At 40.4% G+C, this 19901-nt stretch overlaps 1 protein-coding gene and 1 pseudogene across 1 annotated transcript; one reads left to right on the top strand and one right to left on the bottom strand.

The window, feature by feature from the left end:
* The first annotated feature begins 450 nt into the window (after window positions 1-450).
* LOC107593470 (TPA-induced transmembrane protein-like) lies at window positions 451-1851 on the top strand. The gene is made up of 3 exons (XM_016283206.1): window positions 451-639; window positions 824-993; window positions 1233-1851. The coding sequence occupies exons 1-3, from the start codon at window positions 554-556 to the stop codon at window positions 1238-1240; spliced, it is 264 nt and encodes an 87-aa protein (XP_016138692.1). The 5' UTR covers window positions 451-553; the 3' UTR covers window positions 1241-1851.
* A 4634-nt stretch (window positions 1852-6485) lies between these two features.
* LOC107593489 (protein NLRC3-like) lies at window positions 6486-19822 on the bottom strand (annotated as a pseudogene).
* Between the last annotated feature and the right edge of the window lie 79 nt (window positions 19823-19901).

A 19901-nucleotide genomic window follows, 5' to 3' on the forward strand; every position in this document is an offset into this window, starting at 1 on the left:
GGGGGCACTGCATATTTGAGATGTTTTGTTTATCTACACATCTGATTTAACAGAACTCAGAAGTAGACTGACTTAAGTAGGTGTGTTAGATAAGCTAGACATCCAGGAGTAGAATGGAAAAACACTGTTTTTTTTTGCTAGGTACATGTACGATTAATCAGTCAATCTATGTCTGTCTCTCCCATACACCATGACAAACCCTCAGCTGACAGGAGTCTACAGTTCTTCTCCTGCATTGGAGCGGTACTTCTCCAATGTCACCATAAACAATCTCCAGTGAGTCAATTTCACACTCCACTGTCACATTTTACGCCTTCTTTTCAGTTTATTTGCTTGTGCATACCGTAGTGTGCCTTTAAGCCTTGTCCACACATTTTCGGTGTGACCCAGACAGACACATCTAATTTATATCAAGTTAGCTCAGAAGTAGACTGACTTAAGTAGGTGTGTTAGATAAGCTAGACATCCAGGAGTAGAATGGAAAAACACTGTTTTTTTTGCTAGGTACATGTACGATTAATCAGTCAATCTATGTCTGTCTCTCCCATACACCATGACAAACCCTCAGCTGACAGGAGTCTACAGTTCTTCTCCTGCATTGGAGCGGTACTTCTCCAATGTCACCATAAACAATCTCCAGTGAGTCAATTTCACACTCCACTGTCACATTTTACGCCTTCTTTTCAGTTTATTTGCTTGTGCATACCGTAGTGTGCCTTTAAGCCTTGTCCACACATTTTCGGTGTGACCCAGACAGACACATCTAATTTATATCAAGTTAAAGTTGACCGAAATTACATTTTAATGCTGTGTTTCCATTCAGGGACACTACAGGCCAGTTTAAGCTCCAGTTCATGATGCCTTTAAAACATGAGAAGTTGATACGCTACACTTTGAGTCTAAAGATGGTTAAAAATGTGCTGCTCCAACACTTGTATGATCGAGACACTGGAGACCCTTTCTATATCATACCGACATCACTCCACATGGAAGGTGAGGAGATATTTTTTTTTGAACAAAATAAGAATAAATTATAAATAAATAATAAAAGTCATCAATACACTCACAACAATTATTGATAATAATAAAAAGTACAAGTACGGAAATGATATATGAAATGATACACAATCTTTGCATGCAGGACGTCCAAATATAAAAATAAATCTGTTTTTTTTGTTTTATTAGGAGAATTGACTATGATTTTCTTGTTTTTTGTTTGCTTTTCTTTTCAGCTGGATAAATAAGCAAAACTTGAATTACAAGATGGATGTTCTAAATTGAATCACTGGTCCCTTCATCAGAAAACAAAACATTCCAAACATCACATTATTTCATTTGACTGCCTTCTGCACTCTTTAACAGATCTCTTATATAGTATATATAATAATTATATAGTAATTATCCACCATTAATAATTAACTCAGTCTTTATGGGTTCACTTAAAAAAAAGTCAGTGTTCATACAGTATGTTTTACACACTTTATATCTAAAGTTTTATATTTAACACTTTCAAAACACTTAATGGAAAACGGTAGAGTAAAACAGATTTTTTTTGCATTATTATTAATAATATATTTTAGATTAGATGGATGTAGCCTACTGTTTAGAAATATGGAGGTTTACATTTGTCACAATTTGAGTCTCAAAAGATTATCGAAACACTGAATATGGAACTTCCAAACCTGTTCTGTTGTTATGATGTTAACTTCCATGTTGCTCCATGATGAATTTTTATAATAATACTGTAAGTGTACTGTACTTTTATTGATCTCTATTGATTGAACATTGGACCATTTTTTTAAATCAATGTGGAGCAATTCTTTGTATGCGTCAGATTTTTAAAATGCTTTTTTAAAATAAAAAATTGCTATAAATATGTGCTATAATGGAATTATTTTACTGTATTTCTACATGAAAAATTGAAATTATCTGTATTATAATCCAGATGATCTGAACTTTTTTCCCCTGATAGATAAGGTACAAAGTTGACCTTTTTAGAGGGCACCACCTCAGTTACAGCTTTTGTACCTTTTTTTGTTTATTTATTAATTTAGTGTGTGTAATTCTTAAGACTGTAAGTAGTCAAACATGAAAGACTAATTCAGAGTGTCAGGGTCTGGCGTCTGGTGTTCTCCCTCTCACCACCAGAGGTCGCCATTTCCCATCCTCCCGGATTCCTTTTCCATTACCTTGACTCCACACACCTGTGCACACACTCTCTCTCTCTCTCTCTCTCTCTCTCTCTCTCTCTCGGTCTGGCGTCTGGTGTTCTCCCTCTCACCACCAGAGGTCGCTATTTCCCATCCTCCCGGATTCCTTTTCCATTACCTTGACTCCACACACCTGTGCACACACTCTCTCTCTCTCACACACACACACACACACACACACACAGCTGTTGCCCATCCTGAACTCCGTTACCTTGACTCCACACACCTGTGCACACACTCACTCACACACAGCTGTGGCCCATCCTGAGGGCTATTTATACGCCTTCCCCACGCCTCTCTGGGCGGATTATTAATAATTGTTAGGAGTTGTATAATGTAATGGTGTTCGTCGTCTCTAGACCTGTTTTTGTTGGCCTTTCGGTTTAAATAAAGAAGTTTTCACCTGCATTTGGACCCAGACCCTGTTTACATGGTGTTTTCCTAACCGTGCCGTGACACAGAGCATTCACAAGTAAATAAAAAAAAAACATCTATTAATTGGATCATTCCTAGACATTAATTTTTTTTTTAATTAAATAAAATGCGTCATATGTGAACGCCAATTTCACTCTTATTCAACCACCTTCACACTCTTGCACATGGATCAACTACTGTATAACCAGGCCATTACTCATTCTACTGTAACAGTAAGTGCTGATTTGCGAGGGGCACGGCCTGTAATGGCAGCTGGACTGTGTTGTCGTCTGTAGTTGATGTGAATTTATTTATTATAAATGAATGATTGAATGTGTATTTATGTAGTTTTTGTGCCAGTGCATCCATAGTATTAGAATCTGCATTGTTTTTGGTCTTGTGTCCAGTAGGGGCAGTACTGCTACCAGAAATAGGCAACTACTTGCCAAGCAATGCCATTACCAAACATTTGTTGTTTATTGAATTATAATATATTAGTTGTAACTAATATATTATAATTATATAAGTTGTGCGTGTTAAACATCATCCAAAATTAAAGTAGTACTTTGGTATTTGCTCTTGATTGTCTTCTGCTCTATATATAGATACTATTTAGTGAGCTTAGGAGCAGCTTCAATGTGTCATTTGTTAAAAAATTGGTGTCTCCTCAAAGTCCTTAGGAGAAATAAAACCGGCTCAAAGGTGAATTTTTACAGTAAGAGTATAGATTTTAAATAATACAAGCCTTCATTTATTTGTACAGCAAAAGCAGTAAAATATTTTTACTATTTAAAATAACTGCTTTCTATTTGAATATATTTTACAAATGTTACTGTCTTACTGTTCAAAAACATTTGACTGGTAGTGTATAAAAATGAATGTGGACAACAGCTCACATAATTGGTCATTGAAAATTTTTATTTAAAATCGGTTATATCAGTGTTCAAAACTATCAGTTACATCACAGTTCATTTTGAGTTAACAGTTTACAAAGTACTCACTGAATGGATTGTGTCTATCCATGGCTAAGGAACATTACACTTTTACAACCATGCTAGTTAATTTCTATATTTCTATGTTCCCATAAATGTCAAAAACTGAGGGACTAAACACAAATAAATATCATGCTAATAAAAATCATTATAAAAAAAAAAGCAAAGGCAAAATTGTGATTTTAGGAGTAGATAACTGTTAGGGGAGAAAGGTAATAAACCAGTACATGAATGAGTATGGGGTAATCATTTTATTGGCTATCATACATTAAAATGTTTCACTGTAAATAAAAACTTAAATGTTTTACAGACATAAATGTTTGGTGAAATCATTTGCATTATCTTTGTTGCCCTCTGCTGGTGACACCAGCAAGAAATTCTTATCTCGAATGTAACCAGCTCTTTAATTTCTCTAAGGTGAAACTCAAAATTTCTTTCACCTTCTCTTAAATTTTTACCTTCTCCTAAACGGTTTAAAAGTCTAAAACACATAGTAAAATAATTACAGCTCATTTCACTGTTATTTCAGCAAGTGTATTAGATTGTGGAAATCTGATGATGTAAACCAAAAGAACAGTCCCACAAAGAGATGACTGTGCTTTCATTTTCTCTTGATTGTTACTGTGACGTCTCTGTAGCAGCTCTTTAGTCACCATCAGCTGATCCTGAAAAAAATGGACTAACATCTAAATAATGAGAGTCATACAGTAGAAGACACAGATAGTAACATACTGTATGGAGTATTAGACAGTAAACAGCTGTAAACAACTTTTCCTTTGTCACTTTGATACAGTAAGAGTTAGAATATTATTATTATTATTGTGTGTGTGTGGGTGCAAATATTGTATATATTAATTGTATGAAATATACTAACAATAACTGTTTAGTCTGTCCAGTTTATAATATGGATCATCCTTTAGAGCAGAAAGCAGCTTTACCGAGTCTCCTAGTTTATTATAAAACAGATCCAGTTCTCTCAGGTGTGAAGGGTTTGATCTCAGAGCTGAAGCCAAAGCAACACAACCTTCATCTGTGACACCACAATTAATCAGCCTGTAGGGAAGATGATTACACACTTTGTAGTTTGCACAATGATACTGTGTAAGCAGTGTGTAAAAATGACTTCAGTAATGCAGTCAATGGCCTGCAAACACGTTTAACCTGATGCTATATGTGCTGGAAATGTGGGTTGTTATAGAATGTGGCTAATGAATCACCTAGAGAAGTTTCACAACAAGCTTACATCACAAGTGTGCTGACAGTTGGACGGAAATGATGGTTTATATCCACCTTATTTTTCCTGCAAAAGCGGGCGCAGTCATTTGTAAATTTAATTTGTCTGGCTCATTCGCGTTCAGCTATTTTTGTAAACTGGTGTTTCTTATCATATTATTTTAATGTATTAATTATGAACACACTGTAATAATTATCACACACACACTTAATTATGAACACACTGGTTTGTAGTACAAACAGTTCCCTATCGAACAGGAACTCCTGTTGCGTCGCTTGACGGTTATGAGGGTACTGAAGCCTGATTTGCTAATGTTTGTGTAGCCGCACAAACCAATGGTGCTTGAGCCCGCCAGAACGGGCGGAGCCAACTGCTATATAAGTCGGCCCACAGCGCCATCTCATCAGAATCTTATCCTTCAGCGATGAAAACATCTCGTCGCTGAATCTGCAATCAAGAAGGCTAAGAAGGAAGAGGCTTTCCTGCTCTCCGCCATAGAAGGAGTCCCAGCAGCAGAAGAGATCCAGCCTTCTCCTGCGGCCATCCAGCTATTCCCATAGAGTAAATATGAGCAAATTTCCTAAGAAAATCCAAGGAACTCTCAAACGATCCAGATGGGCACAGTGAGTGCGTCGCCTGTCAGGGTGGCGCCTACACAGAGACTGCGCTCACTGAGACTTCATGTTCTCATTGCGAAAATATGATTCTCTCCTGTCTTCACTCGTGGATCGCTTTCCTTAATGAAGGTGCCCTCAGCACCCTGTGCACTTCATTCTCGTTTCGCCGGTGTGCTTCACACGGGAGGATCAACACCCCTCATCGGCTGTGAACAGCTTGATTTCTTTCTCAGAGGCTGTTGCAAGTCACCCCAAGACATTGTCCACCAAGCAGGCTGCAAAGTAGGCGCTGCCTCAGCCCCTGCTAAAGCCGGAGCCTGGGCTTCAACAGCGCACCCCGATGGCACAGTTTCCCTTCCCGAAGCGCCAAGGTCCCTGCCCTTGAGTAACCCTGGACCCTGACCCACAGAAGTCATCCTGATCTGAGTGCAGAGAGGAAGAGGAGAGGGCTAGTTCTTGCGAAGGCCGGAACCCCCTAAAAGAAAGCTTGAAGTCATTCCCCACCTTTTCGAATATCTCTGAGCGGTGGAGGTTTTTCAGCCGTGCACGTCCTGCAAGCTCCAGCAAATTATTGCTGTGATAGCGGACCCACATACTCAAAAAAGCATTTCTCCTCTCCCTGCAATCACAAATGTCAGCTCCCCATCTCAGCACGGCGAACTGGCATTAATAAAAATGGAACCACTTGCCACCGGCTCTTGGCTTGTAATGCCATTCCCCGCATGTCAAGCTGGGTCTTAAAAGTCATACAACAAGGTTACTCCCTCCAGTTTGATTGCAGGCCGCCTCGTTTCAGAGGTGTTGTGCACAATTCGGTACGGGACAACGAAGCACATGTTCTTCAGTCCAAAGTGCAAACATTGCTTGCAAAAGGTCCCATAGAAATGGTCCCTTTAGCGAACAGCAAGTCAGGTTTTTACAGCGATACTTCCTCATTTCCAAGAAAGATGGCGGGCTCAGACCAACTCTCGATCTCAGACATCTGAATTGCTCTCTCATTTGACAGCCGTTCAGAATGTTAACTCTGAAACAGATACTCATGGAAATATGTCCTGAGGACGGGTTTCTGTCTGTGGATCTGAAAGACACATACAAAGCCCCCATCACAGACTGTTCTTGAGATTCACATTCGAGGGAGTGGCCTATCAATACACAGTCCTACCGTTTGGACTGTCTCTGGCTCCTCGCACTTTAACGAAGTGCATGGACACGGCTCTTTCCCCTTTGAGGCAGATCGGAATCCGCATCTTGAATTACTTTGATGACTGGCTGGTGCTAGCCAGAACAGAACGGCAACTTACAGCTCACAGAATGTTGTTGCTCAACCACCTGAAGCGTCTTGGGATGAGAATCAATTCAGCTAAGAGTTTACAGCGAGTTTCTCAGACAGTGAGTGTCCTTTCTGGGAACAATTATAGACTCAGTTCAAATGCGAGCCTGGATTACACCGGAACACTTCCTGAATATTCAGTGAGTGGCAGCGTCATTCAAGTTGGGGACTGCGCATCCCCTCAGGGTGTTTCAGAGTTTGCTCTGCCTCATGTAGGCCGCCACCTCAGTGGATCCCCTGGGCCTGCCGCTCATGCGGCCCTTCCAATACTGAATGAATGAATGAATGAATGAATGATGCATTTATATAGCACTTTTTTATTGTGTATTGTTGTACACCCAACGCGCTTTACAATCATGTGGGGGGGTCTCTCCTCACCCCCCCCCAGTGTGCAGCATCCACTTGGATGATGCGACGGCAGCCACAGGACAACGGCGCCAGTGCGCTCACCACACACCGGCTACAGGTGGAGAGGAGAGAAAGTCACAGAGCCAATCAAGTGGTTGGGGATTATTAGGAGGCCATGATTGACAAGGGCCAATTTTGGCCAGGGGTTACACCCCTACTCTTTACGAGAAGTGCCATGGGATTTTTAATGACCACAGAGAGTCAGGACCTCGGTTTAACGTCTCATCCGATAAACGGTGCTTTTTGACAGTATAGTGTCCCCATCACTATACTGGGGCATTAGGACCCACGCAAGCCACAGGGTGAGCACCCCCTGCTGGCCTCACTAACACCTCTTCCAACAGCACAGCAGTTTTCCCAGGAGGTCTCCCATCCAGTTACTGACCAGGCTGCAAGCCACAGGGTGAGCACCCCCTGCTGGCCTCACTAATACCTCTTCCAACAGCACAGCAGTTTTCCCAGGAGGTCTCCCATCCAGTTACTGACCAGGCTCAACCCTGCTTAGTTTCAATGGGCAACCAGTCTTGGGCTGCAGGGTGATATGGCTGTGGCTATGACTTGACTCAGCCTGGGGCGCTCTGTACGATGGCAACCCGCCATTTGGCTCCAACTGCCTCGAGATAATGGCAGTCTGTCTGGCCCTGAAAACATTCCTGCCAGCCTTAAAGGGACATCACATCCTGGTTCATTCGAACAATGACAGTGGTAGCTTATATCAATCACCAAGGCTGCCTCAAGGTCACGTCCCCTTTACAGGATGACTCAACATCTCCTGCTTTGGGTCCAGAGCAAACTCCTCTCATTAAGTGCGATTCATGTCCTGGGCTTGTTTTCGACAAGGCATGAAATGAAATGCTCTCTCTTTCTGGTGGCCCCTCTATGGAAAACCTGACTTGGTTCCCAGAACTGATTCAGCTGCTGTCTGCAACCCTGTGGCCATTACCACTGAGGAGAGACCTTTTCTCGCAGGCTAGGGGCAAGATTTGGCACCCCTAGCCACAGCTGTGGAGTCTTCATGTTTGGCCCCTCAACAGGAGTCTAGCCAGCTTCCCGCGAGAGTTACTAATAACATTCTAGAGGCTAGCGCGCCGTCTATAAGACACCTTTTCACCCTTAAAAGGTCTGTCTTCTGTGACTGGTGTTCAACACGAAGCCTGGATCTGTATTCCTGTGTACCTTTCTTCAGGAGTTGTTGGACAAGGGCTTTACCCATTCCACACTCAAAGTTTACGTGGCAGCCATCGCAGTGAATGGCTTGGCATTGGTCAAAAGAGTAGGTGACTTGCAATTGCTCTCTGTCAGCACTTCTTGTCTTGAGTTTGGACCTAACGACTTTAAAGTCGTTCTCCAACCACAAAGCGGTTACGTACCTAAGGTGCTCTCAACTCCGTTCAGAGCCCAGGTTATTTCCCTGTTAGCTCTCCCTTCGGTGAATGGCAAGCAGGGTCCCAACTTACTGTATCCTGTTAGGGCACTGTACGTTGAGCGCTCTGAATTGTTCAGACAATCAGAGCAGCTCTTTGTTTGCATTGGAGGCTTCTTGAAAGGGCTGCCAGTCACAAAGCAGAGACTATCTCGTTGGATAGTGGATGCTATAGCCCCATATAGTGCTATGGTTGGCTTTCAATGTCCTATAGGTGTGAAGGAGAGTATCCCGACGCATGTGCATACTTTGATCTGTATGTAAACAACGCATGCACGTGGTGCTGCTGACCTTGAACATGCATGAGCTGCATCATGTTTACGTTCAGAGGAAAGCACGCGCATACGCTGTGAAGTGCAGGAGAAGAATTGTTAAATAAATAATTATTTTTGTTTTCTTTGCACACAAAAAGTATCCTTGTAGATTCGTAAAATTACAGTTGAACTACTGATGTCACATTGACTATTTTGTCAATATTCTTGGTACCTTTCTGGACCTTGAACGTGGTAGTACCCTTGCTGTCTATGGAGGGTCAGAGAGCTCTCAGATTGAATCAAAAATATCTTAACTCATGTTCCGAAGATGAACGAAGGTCTTACCGGTTTGAAACGACATGAGGGTGAATAATTAATGACAGAATTTCAATTTTTGGGTGAACTATTCCTTTAATATATTAATACAATATACTCTTTTTTTTCTCTCTCTCTCATTTATTGTTTTGTGGACCTAGTGTGAATATTGACTGGACTCTATGTACTAATATAAAAGAAAATCAAATTTGATTTATTTTTTTTATCTGCAACAAGTTAAATCCAGTGTCTTATAAGTATAGACTGAGTTAAACTATTACATTATAATAAATAATGTTTTACTTAGGAGAAATGTGATAAAGAGAGATGATCTTACCACAGTAACTCAAGTTTACATGGAGGATTTTCCAGTACATCAGAGAGCAGCTTCACTCCAGCATTTCCTAGTTTATTCCAAGACAAATTTAGCTGTCTTATGTGTGAGGGGTTTGATATCAGAGCTGAAGCCAGATCATCACATCCTGCATCTGTTACATTACACCTCCTCAACCTGTAGAGAAGAATAACACTATTCACTCATACAGAGTTTATTATTGAAAGCCCACTGTCCAATCAACAGTCAGGTCAGCAATTTTTTAAAGTCTACCCAAACATTGATATAAAATAGTCCAATTTTGGTGTTGATGTGCAAGAACAAAAAGCACTGAACAGGCTTGCAGAGACAAGATGATATTGTGACTCACATACATTAAGTATGTGGCATCAAGCTTCATCTGCTAATGAATTGATGATCTTACCACAGTATCTCCAGTTTACAGTGAGGATTCTCCAGTACATCAGAGAGCAGTTCCACTCCTGAATTTTGTAGTTTATTCTCAGCCAGATTCAGATTTCTCAGGTGTGATGGGTTTGATGCCAGAGCTGACGTCAGAGCAGCTAAACCTTTATTTGTGACACCACAATTAGACAACCTGTAGAAAACAAAGGCACACTTATGACTCTCTCATCAGAACACAGAGGCCAACCGTAAAAGAGAAAAAAACTAACTCATCACCTATCAAATTCATATTTGATGGATCATTTAACTGAAGTCTAAAATGTCACATGCACAATCTATGGTACAATCTTAAGACTCATTCAATAATTATAATTAGTAACATTTCTTCTTCTTTTTGTATTGTCATGCAACATTGATAACATTCATTTCATAGGTGAGTTTACCTTTATTTAAACTGTACACATATGTATGGAGTTGTGATTTGTGTTTGTGTGTTTGCACAACATTGCCTTCATTTGTCATAGTTCTTACTGTGTTGAGGTTGAGTCTGTTTAAAGTCATGAGATTTAAATGTTGACTGTGATGTGAAAGTGTGTAGTTTAGTGTGACTATCAGTATCAAGTTACTGAGCAGTAGCGATGTGTTTAAACACTTACAGCTCACTCACCTGAACACACAGCAGCTAAATACTTAAAATATAGTTTGGATGTTTACATTTTTTTGTATATATTTTGTGTTTTATGTGCAAAAGTCATGCAGTGTTTGGCCTTACTTCAGTTTCTGCAGTTTACAGTGAGGATTCTTCAGTGCAGCAGATAGCTGCTCCACTCCTAAGTTTCCTAGTTTATTATAAGACAGATGCAGATCTCTTAGGTGTGAGGGATTTGATTTTAAAGCAGAAGCCAAAAATTCACAACCTTGTTTTGCGATGCCACAGCCGCTCAATCTATAGAGATTAGAGAAGAAAGACATAGATCATCATAGATCACTTTAGCAGTGATTCCATTATTAGAAAGGAAGAACACATTTAAAGTGCAAATCAGTCACTTGTTTTGTTCTTATAGATGGTTTCAACAGCAAAAACATAAACAAACATTTCTGTGCATGGACGCTTTTGTGGCCCAAACTTAAAGGGGTCATCGGATGCCCATTTTCCACAAGTTTATATGTTTCTTTAGGGTCTTAATGAAAATTCTATAACATACTTTGGTTAAAATTTCTCAATGGTAGTGTAAAACAACACCCTTTTTACCTTGTCAAAACGGCTCTGTTCACAGCGACCCGTTTCAGTCCATGTCCCTTTAAATGCTTATGAGCTCTGCTCCCCCCGACCCTCTCTTCCATTCCGTGGGGTGATGAGCAGTTCTTTAGACGCATTTAGCTATGGAACTTGCTAACTAGGACATTATTAGGAAAGGCGATTTGCAAAGATTGATTAAAAAAAAAAAAAAATGTGTGGAAACTCCACGATCTGAAGGCGGCTCGACGTCATCAGTGAATAGTTCCTCTCAGAACATGCAATAGCGTCAGTGTTGCGTCTGATGGCCATATGTACATAAACACCACTGATCCTCACAAACTTCTCCAAAACACACAATCATCCATATAAAACACACGCTGTATACAACTATGTTAATATACTGAGCTGTGTTCAAGCAGAAATCTGTTTTAGTGAACAGTGCGCCAAGTGCGCACACGGTTCGTTTGCGCATCAATAATAACGGACACGCGCCTAATGCAAGACTCCTGTATGTCACCTGTTTACCTTGATTACAATCGTCATCCATCAAAACTTTAGGCTACTAGTGCGACACTGGCTTCTTTTATCCAGCTGAGAACTGTAGTTTGCGTATCATATGTGTTTATGTGTTTAAATCATGTTTTGGATTGTAACTTTGTGAAACATTAGTAAAGCACTAAATCGCATATTAGGGTTGGGCCGATAGACGATGTCATCGTCCATCGCCGATGGCTGACAGACATCACGATGTTAAGCTGACATCGTGATTCCTACCCCCCCCACCCCCTTCGCTGTATACAACTATGTTAATATACTGAGCTGTGTTCAAGCAGAAATCTGTTTTAGTGAACAGTGCGCCAAGTGCGCACACGGTTAGTTTGCGCATCAATAATAACGGACACGCGCCTAATGCAAGACTCCTGTATGTCACATGTTTACCTTGATTACAATCGTCATCCATCAAAACTTTAGGCTACTAGTGCGACACTGGCTTCTTTTATCCAGCTGAGAACTGTAGTTTGCGTATCATATGTGTTTATGTGTTTAAATCATGTTTTGGATTGTAACTTTGTGAAACATTAGTAAAGCACTAAATCGCATATTAGGGTTGGGCCGATAGACGATGTCATCGTCCATCGCCGATGGCTGACAGACATCACGATGTTAAGCTGACATCGTGATTCCTGCCCCCCCCACCCCCTCTCCCGCAATCCGCCGCATCCCAGTTCCGTGTTCGGAAAGGAAATGAAGTGTACTACGGAAACCGTAAAGGGAATAAATAGCCTACGAGTTGGGAATATAAAAAAATATTTCAATACTTTTTCTCGCAATTATATCGTTGACTGCAAATCATTCGCCATCGTCCTATCAGACATTTCTCCTTACTCTGTGTATGTGGTAAGTGAACTTTCATGTACTGTAATGCAACAGGCTACCGCTAGTGTCATGATCTCCAGCTGGAGTGCCCATGAGCTCCTCTAGAGGGCACTCCATTCTGTACCTTGCCATTCACTCAGAACTCCATTTCCCATAATCCTTTGCCCGGACTCATCAAGTGCATCACCTGTCTCTCATCAGATCTCATCATCAGTTCACAGCTGTCTCACATTAGTAGGACTATAAGAATAGCACACACACTCTCTGTCATCGCTGGTGATTGAATGTTGTATAGCTCTTCCGTGGTTTCTAAGTTTCCGTGTTTCCTTGCCTTTGTGTTTTGATCCCTGGACTGTTTTCTTGTTTATGATTGTTTTGCTGCCTGCCCTGACCATTGCCTGATTATCTGGATTACTATTTTGCCTTGCCACTGCCATCAACTGTTGTTGACCACGCCTGTTTGACTACGCTCTTATTAAAGCCTTGCATTTGAATCCCCACTTTGTCATCACGCTTCCCTCGTTACAGCTAGCAAGCGGCTAAACTTTTAGTGGCTCCATATAATGCGCTATTTGTTTCACGCTTCGGGCACACCCCTATCTTTCATACATTAGTACACTCAAGTGTACCACAAGTGGTAACTAAATACATTTTTTAAATACAGAGATAGTATGTTAAAAGTGCATTTTAGTTCATATTCATGGTGTCCCAAAATAGCACAGTTGAGTAGCCTACATAGTTAATCTTAAATTTATCTTAAGAAGTACTAAATAATCAATTTTAGTATATTAAGTACAAAATTAGTGTGTGAAAATAGAGCACTTTAAGTACATTATGGAAGTGTACTTTTTTAAAAACCTGGGTTTAGTTCCAGCCCTGCTCCAACACACCTGCCTGCTAGTTTCAAGTAATCCTGAACACCCTGATTAGTTGTTTTATGTGTGTTTGATTAGGGTTGGAGTAAAACTCAGGGGTTTGGTACCCCTAGTTTACATTGTTATGTGTGAGTCCTATGATCTTACGTCAGTGTTTGCAGTTTACAGTGAGGATTCTCCAGTCCAGCAGACAGCAGGTTCACACCTGAATTGCCTAGTTCATTCATAGACAGGTCCAGTTTTCTCAGGTGAGATGGGTTTAAACTTAAAGCTGAAGCCAGAGCAGCACAACCTTTATCTGTGACACCACAATTCCTTAACCTGAAAACAATTACACATTCGTCACTATGTTTTCAACATCTGTCCATCAAAATATTTCAATTCACATTAGAAGTTTAACATGAAAGATCTACAGAGGAAGGACTGTCATTATTTTAGATGGTTAATTACAGTATGAACAACTGTTCTAGTGAAGGATCAAACATATTAATCTTGATTCCAGAGCAAGTACAAAAATAAGACCCTAAAGGAGTATTATTTAAAAAGCCTAAAGCTTGGTTAATGGGGTTTTAAAACAGGAGTAGGAAATCACAAGATGTAATGGAGATAAATGAAGAGTCATTTTGTGCTCAGATGTAGTGTGGTAATTGTTAATGATTAATACATTAATACATTTATAACATTTATTTTAAAAGCTTACATTAATGACATTTATTTTTGAGAACAAAGGTATATAGAGAGATGTTCTTACTACAGTATTTCCAGTTTACAGTGCAGATTCTCCAGTCCAGCAGATAACTGCTTTACTCCTGAATCTCCTAGTTTAATTCCAGACAGGTTTAGTTCTCTCAGGTGTGAGGAGTCTGATCTCAGAGCTGAAGTCAGAGCAGCACAACCTTCATCTGTGATGTCACAATCACACAACCTGTAGAGAACACACTTGTTAAACACCGCACATTCATAATAAATTATTTTCTGCAACTTTTATTTTCTGTATGTTCTCTAAAGGCTGGAATACACTATATACGATTTTTTCCCCTGATTTACACTCTGGAGAAGTTGATGCTAGTTGCTGAAATTTAGAACCAGTCTGCAGATTTGAGTTGACAGATTTAATTGAAAATCACATAATGTATGATGGTCACAGATTTAGATATTTTAGCTTCAGACTATGATTCCATCTAGTCTGATGATAACAAACATTTGATGTTTTGAGATGATTTGAAAACGCATACTTTTTTAATTTGTCACGCAACAAGCAACAAGGCCCAAGTTTCTGCATAAGTTTGTTGTGATGAGAACGACTTTAAAGTCCAGTACGATCCTCAGTCGTTTAATGTATGATGGCCAGTTTTCCTCTGTAGCTTTTTAGTCTGTAAGTGTATAATGCCCAGTGTTTTAAAATCTGTTCAGATTTTAAAAGTTGTGTAGTGTATTCCAGCCTTAAGTATATTTCACCCAAAAATGAAAATTCTGTCATCATTTACTCATCCTCAAGCTGTTCTAAACCTGTATGAGTTTTCTTCTTCTGCTGAACACAAAAAAATATATTTTGAAGATTTTTTTTCAACATTTTTCAAAATATCGCTCCAGTTACTGATGTAACCTCGGTTCCCTGAGATAAGGGAACGAGCGTTGTGTATGGGGAAAACTCCTGTTTTACTCTGTACTGAAGCCTGATTTGTTCACGTTTGTGTAGCTGCACAAACCAATACCGCTTTAGCCTGCCAGAAAGGGCGGAGCCGACATGTACAGTGGGTACGGAAAGTATTCAGACCCCCTTAAATTTTTCACTCTTTGTTATATTGCAGCCATTTGCTAAAATCATTTAAGTTAATTTTTTTCCTCATTAATGTACACACAGAGAACGCATCCAATCACGCCGTGCTATGAGCAGATACAGGATATCCTGCTCTGCGAGCCCAGTCTCGGACCACTAATAAGGACCCCTAAGAACCTGAGCACATTGTGCTCCAAGCTAGTAGCTGAGAAGCACCAATAAAACCAACTTCGCCCAAGGGGAAAGAGTGGAACATTAAACAGACAGAACTCGCGCCTGTAAAGCAGGGATGTCCAAGTTATAAAATCTGGCAAATGTGGATGGCGACGACAAGCCGGCGGCCGCACAGATCTCACCAATAGAAATTCAGCTGGACCACGCCCAGGAGGAGGGCAATGCAAGCCTTCTGAGGCGAGAGGACATCCATACTTACTGAACTGATCTGGATTCTTTAACCACAGGCAGCAGCTTCTGAAGAACTTTCACATTTTCAGATTTACTTTTTCTTCCAACAAATTTCTTAAGATAAAACTCATCCAACTTTGTCTCTGACGTCAACAACAAAAAAACTACAGCTGACCACTGAGATGAAGAGAACTTGGCGTCACTCAGTGTTCCAGATTTCACATAATCTTGTACTTTCTCCACTAGTGAATGGTCACCCAGCTCATTTAGACAGTGGAAAAGATTGATAGATTTATCTGGAGAGCGACTGGTGCTGATCTTCTTCTTGATGTACTCAGCTGTTTTTTTATTACTGGTAGAGCTGCTTCCTGTCTGTTTCATTAGACTTTGTAGAAGAACATAATTAGATTCCACTGACAGACCCAGAAGAAAACGCTGGAAAAGGTCCAGATGTCCATTTTTACTCTGCAGAGTCTCATCCACAGCTCTCTGATGCAGCTCAGATAAAACATGTTTTGGTGGATTATTCTGAATCAAGTTCAAGACTTTAAACCGTGGTCTCAGTTTGGGGATTTCATCAAACACATTTAGGTTGTTGTTTGTGAAAGAGAGGTGCACACATAGAGCTGCTAGATGTTCCTGGATGCTCAGATGAACAAAGCAGTACACCTTCCCCTGGAAGAGCCCAAACTCCTCTTTAAAGATCTGAGTGCACAATCCTGAATACACTGATGCTTCTGTCACATCAATACCACACACTCTCAAATCTTCCTCATAGAATATCAGATTTCCTTTCACAAGCTGCTGAAAAGCGATTTTCCCCAGTTTGAGAATCATGTCTTCATCTTTCACTGTCTTCTCATAGTCCTTCTCATGTTTGATGTTGGTCTGAATGATCAGGAAGTGTGTGTACATTTGAGTGAGAGTCTTGGGAATCTCTCCTCTCTCTGTTTCTCTCAACATCTTCTCTAGAACAGTGGCTGAGATCCAGCAGAAGACTGGGATGTGGCACATGATGTAGAGGCTTCTTGATGACTTAAGGTGTGAGATGATCCTGTTAGCCAGACTCTGATCACTGATTCTCTTTCTGAAGTATTCCTCCTTCTGTGGGTCACTGAAGCCTCGCACTTCTGTCACTCGATGGACACACTCAGAAGGGATGAGATTAGCTGCTGCTGGTCTGGAGGTGATCCAGATGAGAACAGAGGGAAGCAGATTTCCCACAATGAGGTTCGTCAGCAGCACGTCCACTGAGGCTGATTTATGTACATCACACAACCTCAAATTGCAGTGAAAATTCAGAGGCAGATGACACTCGTCCAGACCATCAAAGAAAAATGACACTTTATATTCACTGCTGAAAATTATTTCTGTGAAAAAACACTGAAGAAGATCTAAAAGGCTACATTTTTGGTCTTGTATCAAATTGAAGTGGAAATATGAGGTGGATGTCCTGATTTTCTTTCCCTTCAGCCCAGTCCAGGATGAACTTCTGCACAGAGATGGTTTTTCCAATACCAGCGAAGAGTGGAACATTAAACAGACAGAACTCGCGCCTGTAAAGCAGGGATGTCTAAGTTATAAAATCTGGCAAATGTGGATGGCGACGACAAGCCGGCGGCCGCACAGATCTCACCAATAGAAATTCAGCTGGACCACGCCCAGGAGGAGGGCAATGCAAGCCTTCTGAGGCGAGAGGACATCCATACTTACTGAACTGATCTGGATTCTTTAACCACAGGCAGCAGCTTCTGAAGAACTTTCACATTTTCAGATTTACTTTTTCTTCCAACAAATTTCTTAAGATAAAACTCATCCAACTTTGTCTCTGACGTCAACAACAAAAAAACTACAGCTGACCACTGAGATGAAGAGAACTTGGCGTCACTCAGTGTTCCAGATTTCACATAATCTTGTACTTTCTCCACTAGTGAATGGTCACCCAGCTCATTTAGACAGTGGAAAAGATTGATAGATTTATCTGGAGAGCGACTGGTGCTGATCTTCTTCTTGATGTACTCAGCTGTTTTTTTATTACTGGTAGAGCTGCTTCCTGTCTGTTTCATTAGACTTTGTAGAAGAACATAATTAGATTCCACTGACAGACCCAGAAGAAAATGCTGGAAAAGGTCCAGATGTCCATTTTTACTCTGCAGAGTCTCATCCACAGCTCTCTGATGCAGCTCAGATAAAACATGTTTTGGTGGATTATTCTGAATCAAGTTCAAGACTTTAAACCGTGGTCTCAGTTTGGGGATTTCATCAAACACATTTAGGTTGTTGTTTGTGAAAGAGAGGTGCACACATAGAGCTGCTAGATGTTCCTGGATGCTCAGATGAACAAAGCAGTACACCTTCCCCTGGAAGAGCCCAAACTCCTCTTTAAAGATCTGAGTGCACAATCCTGAATACACTGATGCTTCTGTCACATCAATACCACACACTCTCAAATCTTCCTCATAGAATATCAGATTTCCTTTCACAAGCTGCTGAAAAGCGATTTTCCCCAGTTTGAGAATCATGTCTTCATCTTTCACTGTCTTCTCATAGTCCTTCTCATGTTTGATGTTGGTCTGAATGATCAGGAAGTGTGTGTACATTTGAGTGAGAGTCTTGGGAATCTCTCCTCTCTCTGTTTCTCTCAACATCTTCTCTAGAACAGTGGCTGAGATCCAGCAGAAGACTGGGATGTGGCACATGATGTAGAGGCTTCTTGATGACTTAAGGTGTGAGATGATCCTGTTAGCCAGACTCTGATCACTGATTCTCTTTCTGAAGTATTCCTCCTTCTGTGGGTCACTGAAGCCTCGCACTTCTGTCACTCGATGGACACACTCAGAAGGGATGAGATTAGCTGCTGCTGGTCTGGAGGTGATCCAGATGAGAACAGAGGGAAGCAGATTTCCCACAATGAGGTTCGTCAGCAGCACGTCCACTGAGGCTGATTTATGTACATCACACAACCTCAAATTGCAGTGAAAATTCAGAGGCAGATGACACTCGTCCAGACCATCAAAGAAAAATGACACTTTATATTCACTGCTGAAAATTATTTCTGTGAAAAAACACTGAAGAAGATCTAAAAGGCTACATTTTTGGTCTTGTATCAAATTGAAGTGGAAATATGAGGTGGATGTCCTGATTTTCTTTCCCTTCAGCCCAGTCCAGGATGAACTTCTGCACAGAGATGGTTTTTCCAATACCAGCGACTCCCTTTGTCAGCACAGTTCTGATGGGTTTGTCTTGTTCAGGTAAAGGTCTAAAGATGTAATTGCATTTGATCGGTGTGTCCTCTGTTGCTGCTCTCTTGAATTGTGTCTCAATCTGTCTCATCTCATGTTCATTACTGATCTCTCCATTTTCAGCCTCTGTGATGTAGAGATCTGTGTAGATCTCATTCAGGAGTGTTGGGTTTCCCTGCTTTGATGTTCCCTCATACAGACACTGAAACGTCTTCCTCAGATTTGATTTCAATGCCTTAAGGACTTCAGCAGAATTAGAGTCATAGCTGTATCAGTTAAAATAACAAATTATTCCATTAAACATTTTTGTTTGTTTTCTACATCATAATAAACTATACACAGATCATCAGTTCCATGAAGTTTTAGGTCAGTTATAATGTTTTTGAGTAATGTGTGATGACCCATTATAGCATCTAAAACAAATAAAATTACCATATTATTTTACCTGAAATCAGAATATGTGCGTTGTAGTTGATTCATAAACTCGTCATCCTCATTACAGACAGGTTCTGTTAGGTCTGATCTGGGTGGATGGATTGACCTTAACATCATCAAGAGAATCAAGAATCAGAAACTGATATTTGTAGTTTTTTCTCATTACCTTAATAATTCCATCAATAGTTTTTACACTGTTGTGAATGCTACTTAACAAAGTGTTATATAATAAAACAAATTTGCCCACCATAAATAAAAAATGTCATTCTATGATCATATTTTATACAGTGTTCATACATGAGATCAGGTTGTGTGTCTCCATTCTTAATATTTACTGGCAATAGACCTGACACTCATAGATACACAGCTGAAATCTGGTGAATCTGATCTCTCCTGCTGGACTGAACTGGAATAGAAAACAAATCTTAATACATAAAAATCACATTGAAATGGGCTAATGCCAACTTTTTTATAAGATAAATGTATTAGAGTGTCCATTCAAAGTACCTGCATCTTGGATACAAATCTTCATCTCTGGGTGATTTTGTTTCATCCATGGAGTCTCCACCCTGATTTTGGATGGACATCACAGATTTAATTCAGCTGAAGAT

Source organism: Sinocyclocheilus grahami, unplaced genomic scaffold (genome assembly GCF_001515645.1).
Source record: "Sinocyclocheilus grahami isolate Dianchi unplaced genomic scaffold, SAMN03320097.WGS_v1.1 scaffold171.1, whole genome shotgun sequence".
NCBI lineage: Eukaryota > Metazoa > Chordata > Actinopteri > Cypriniformes > Cyprinidae > Sinocyclocheilus > Sinocyclocheilus grahami.

Excerpts from the sequence above, each read along its gene's own strand:
- LOC107593470 (XM_016283206.1), top strand. The coding sequence starts at position 554 with ATGACAAACCCTCAGCTGACAGGAGTCTACAGTTCTTCTCCTGCATTG. Across the intron at positions 640-823 it reads GTCACCATAAACAATCTCCA|GGACACTACAGGCCAGTTTA; the intron begins GTGAGTCAATTT and ends GTTTCCATTCAG.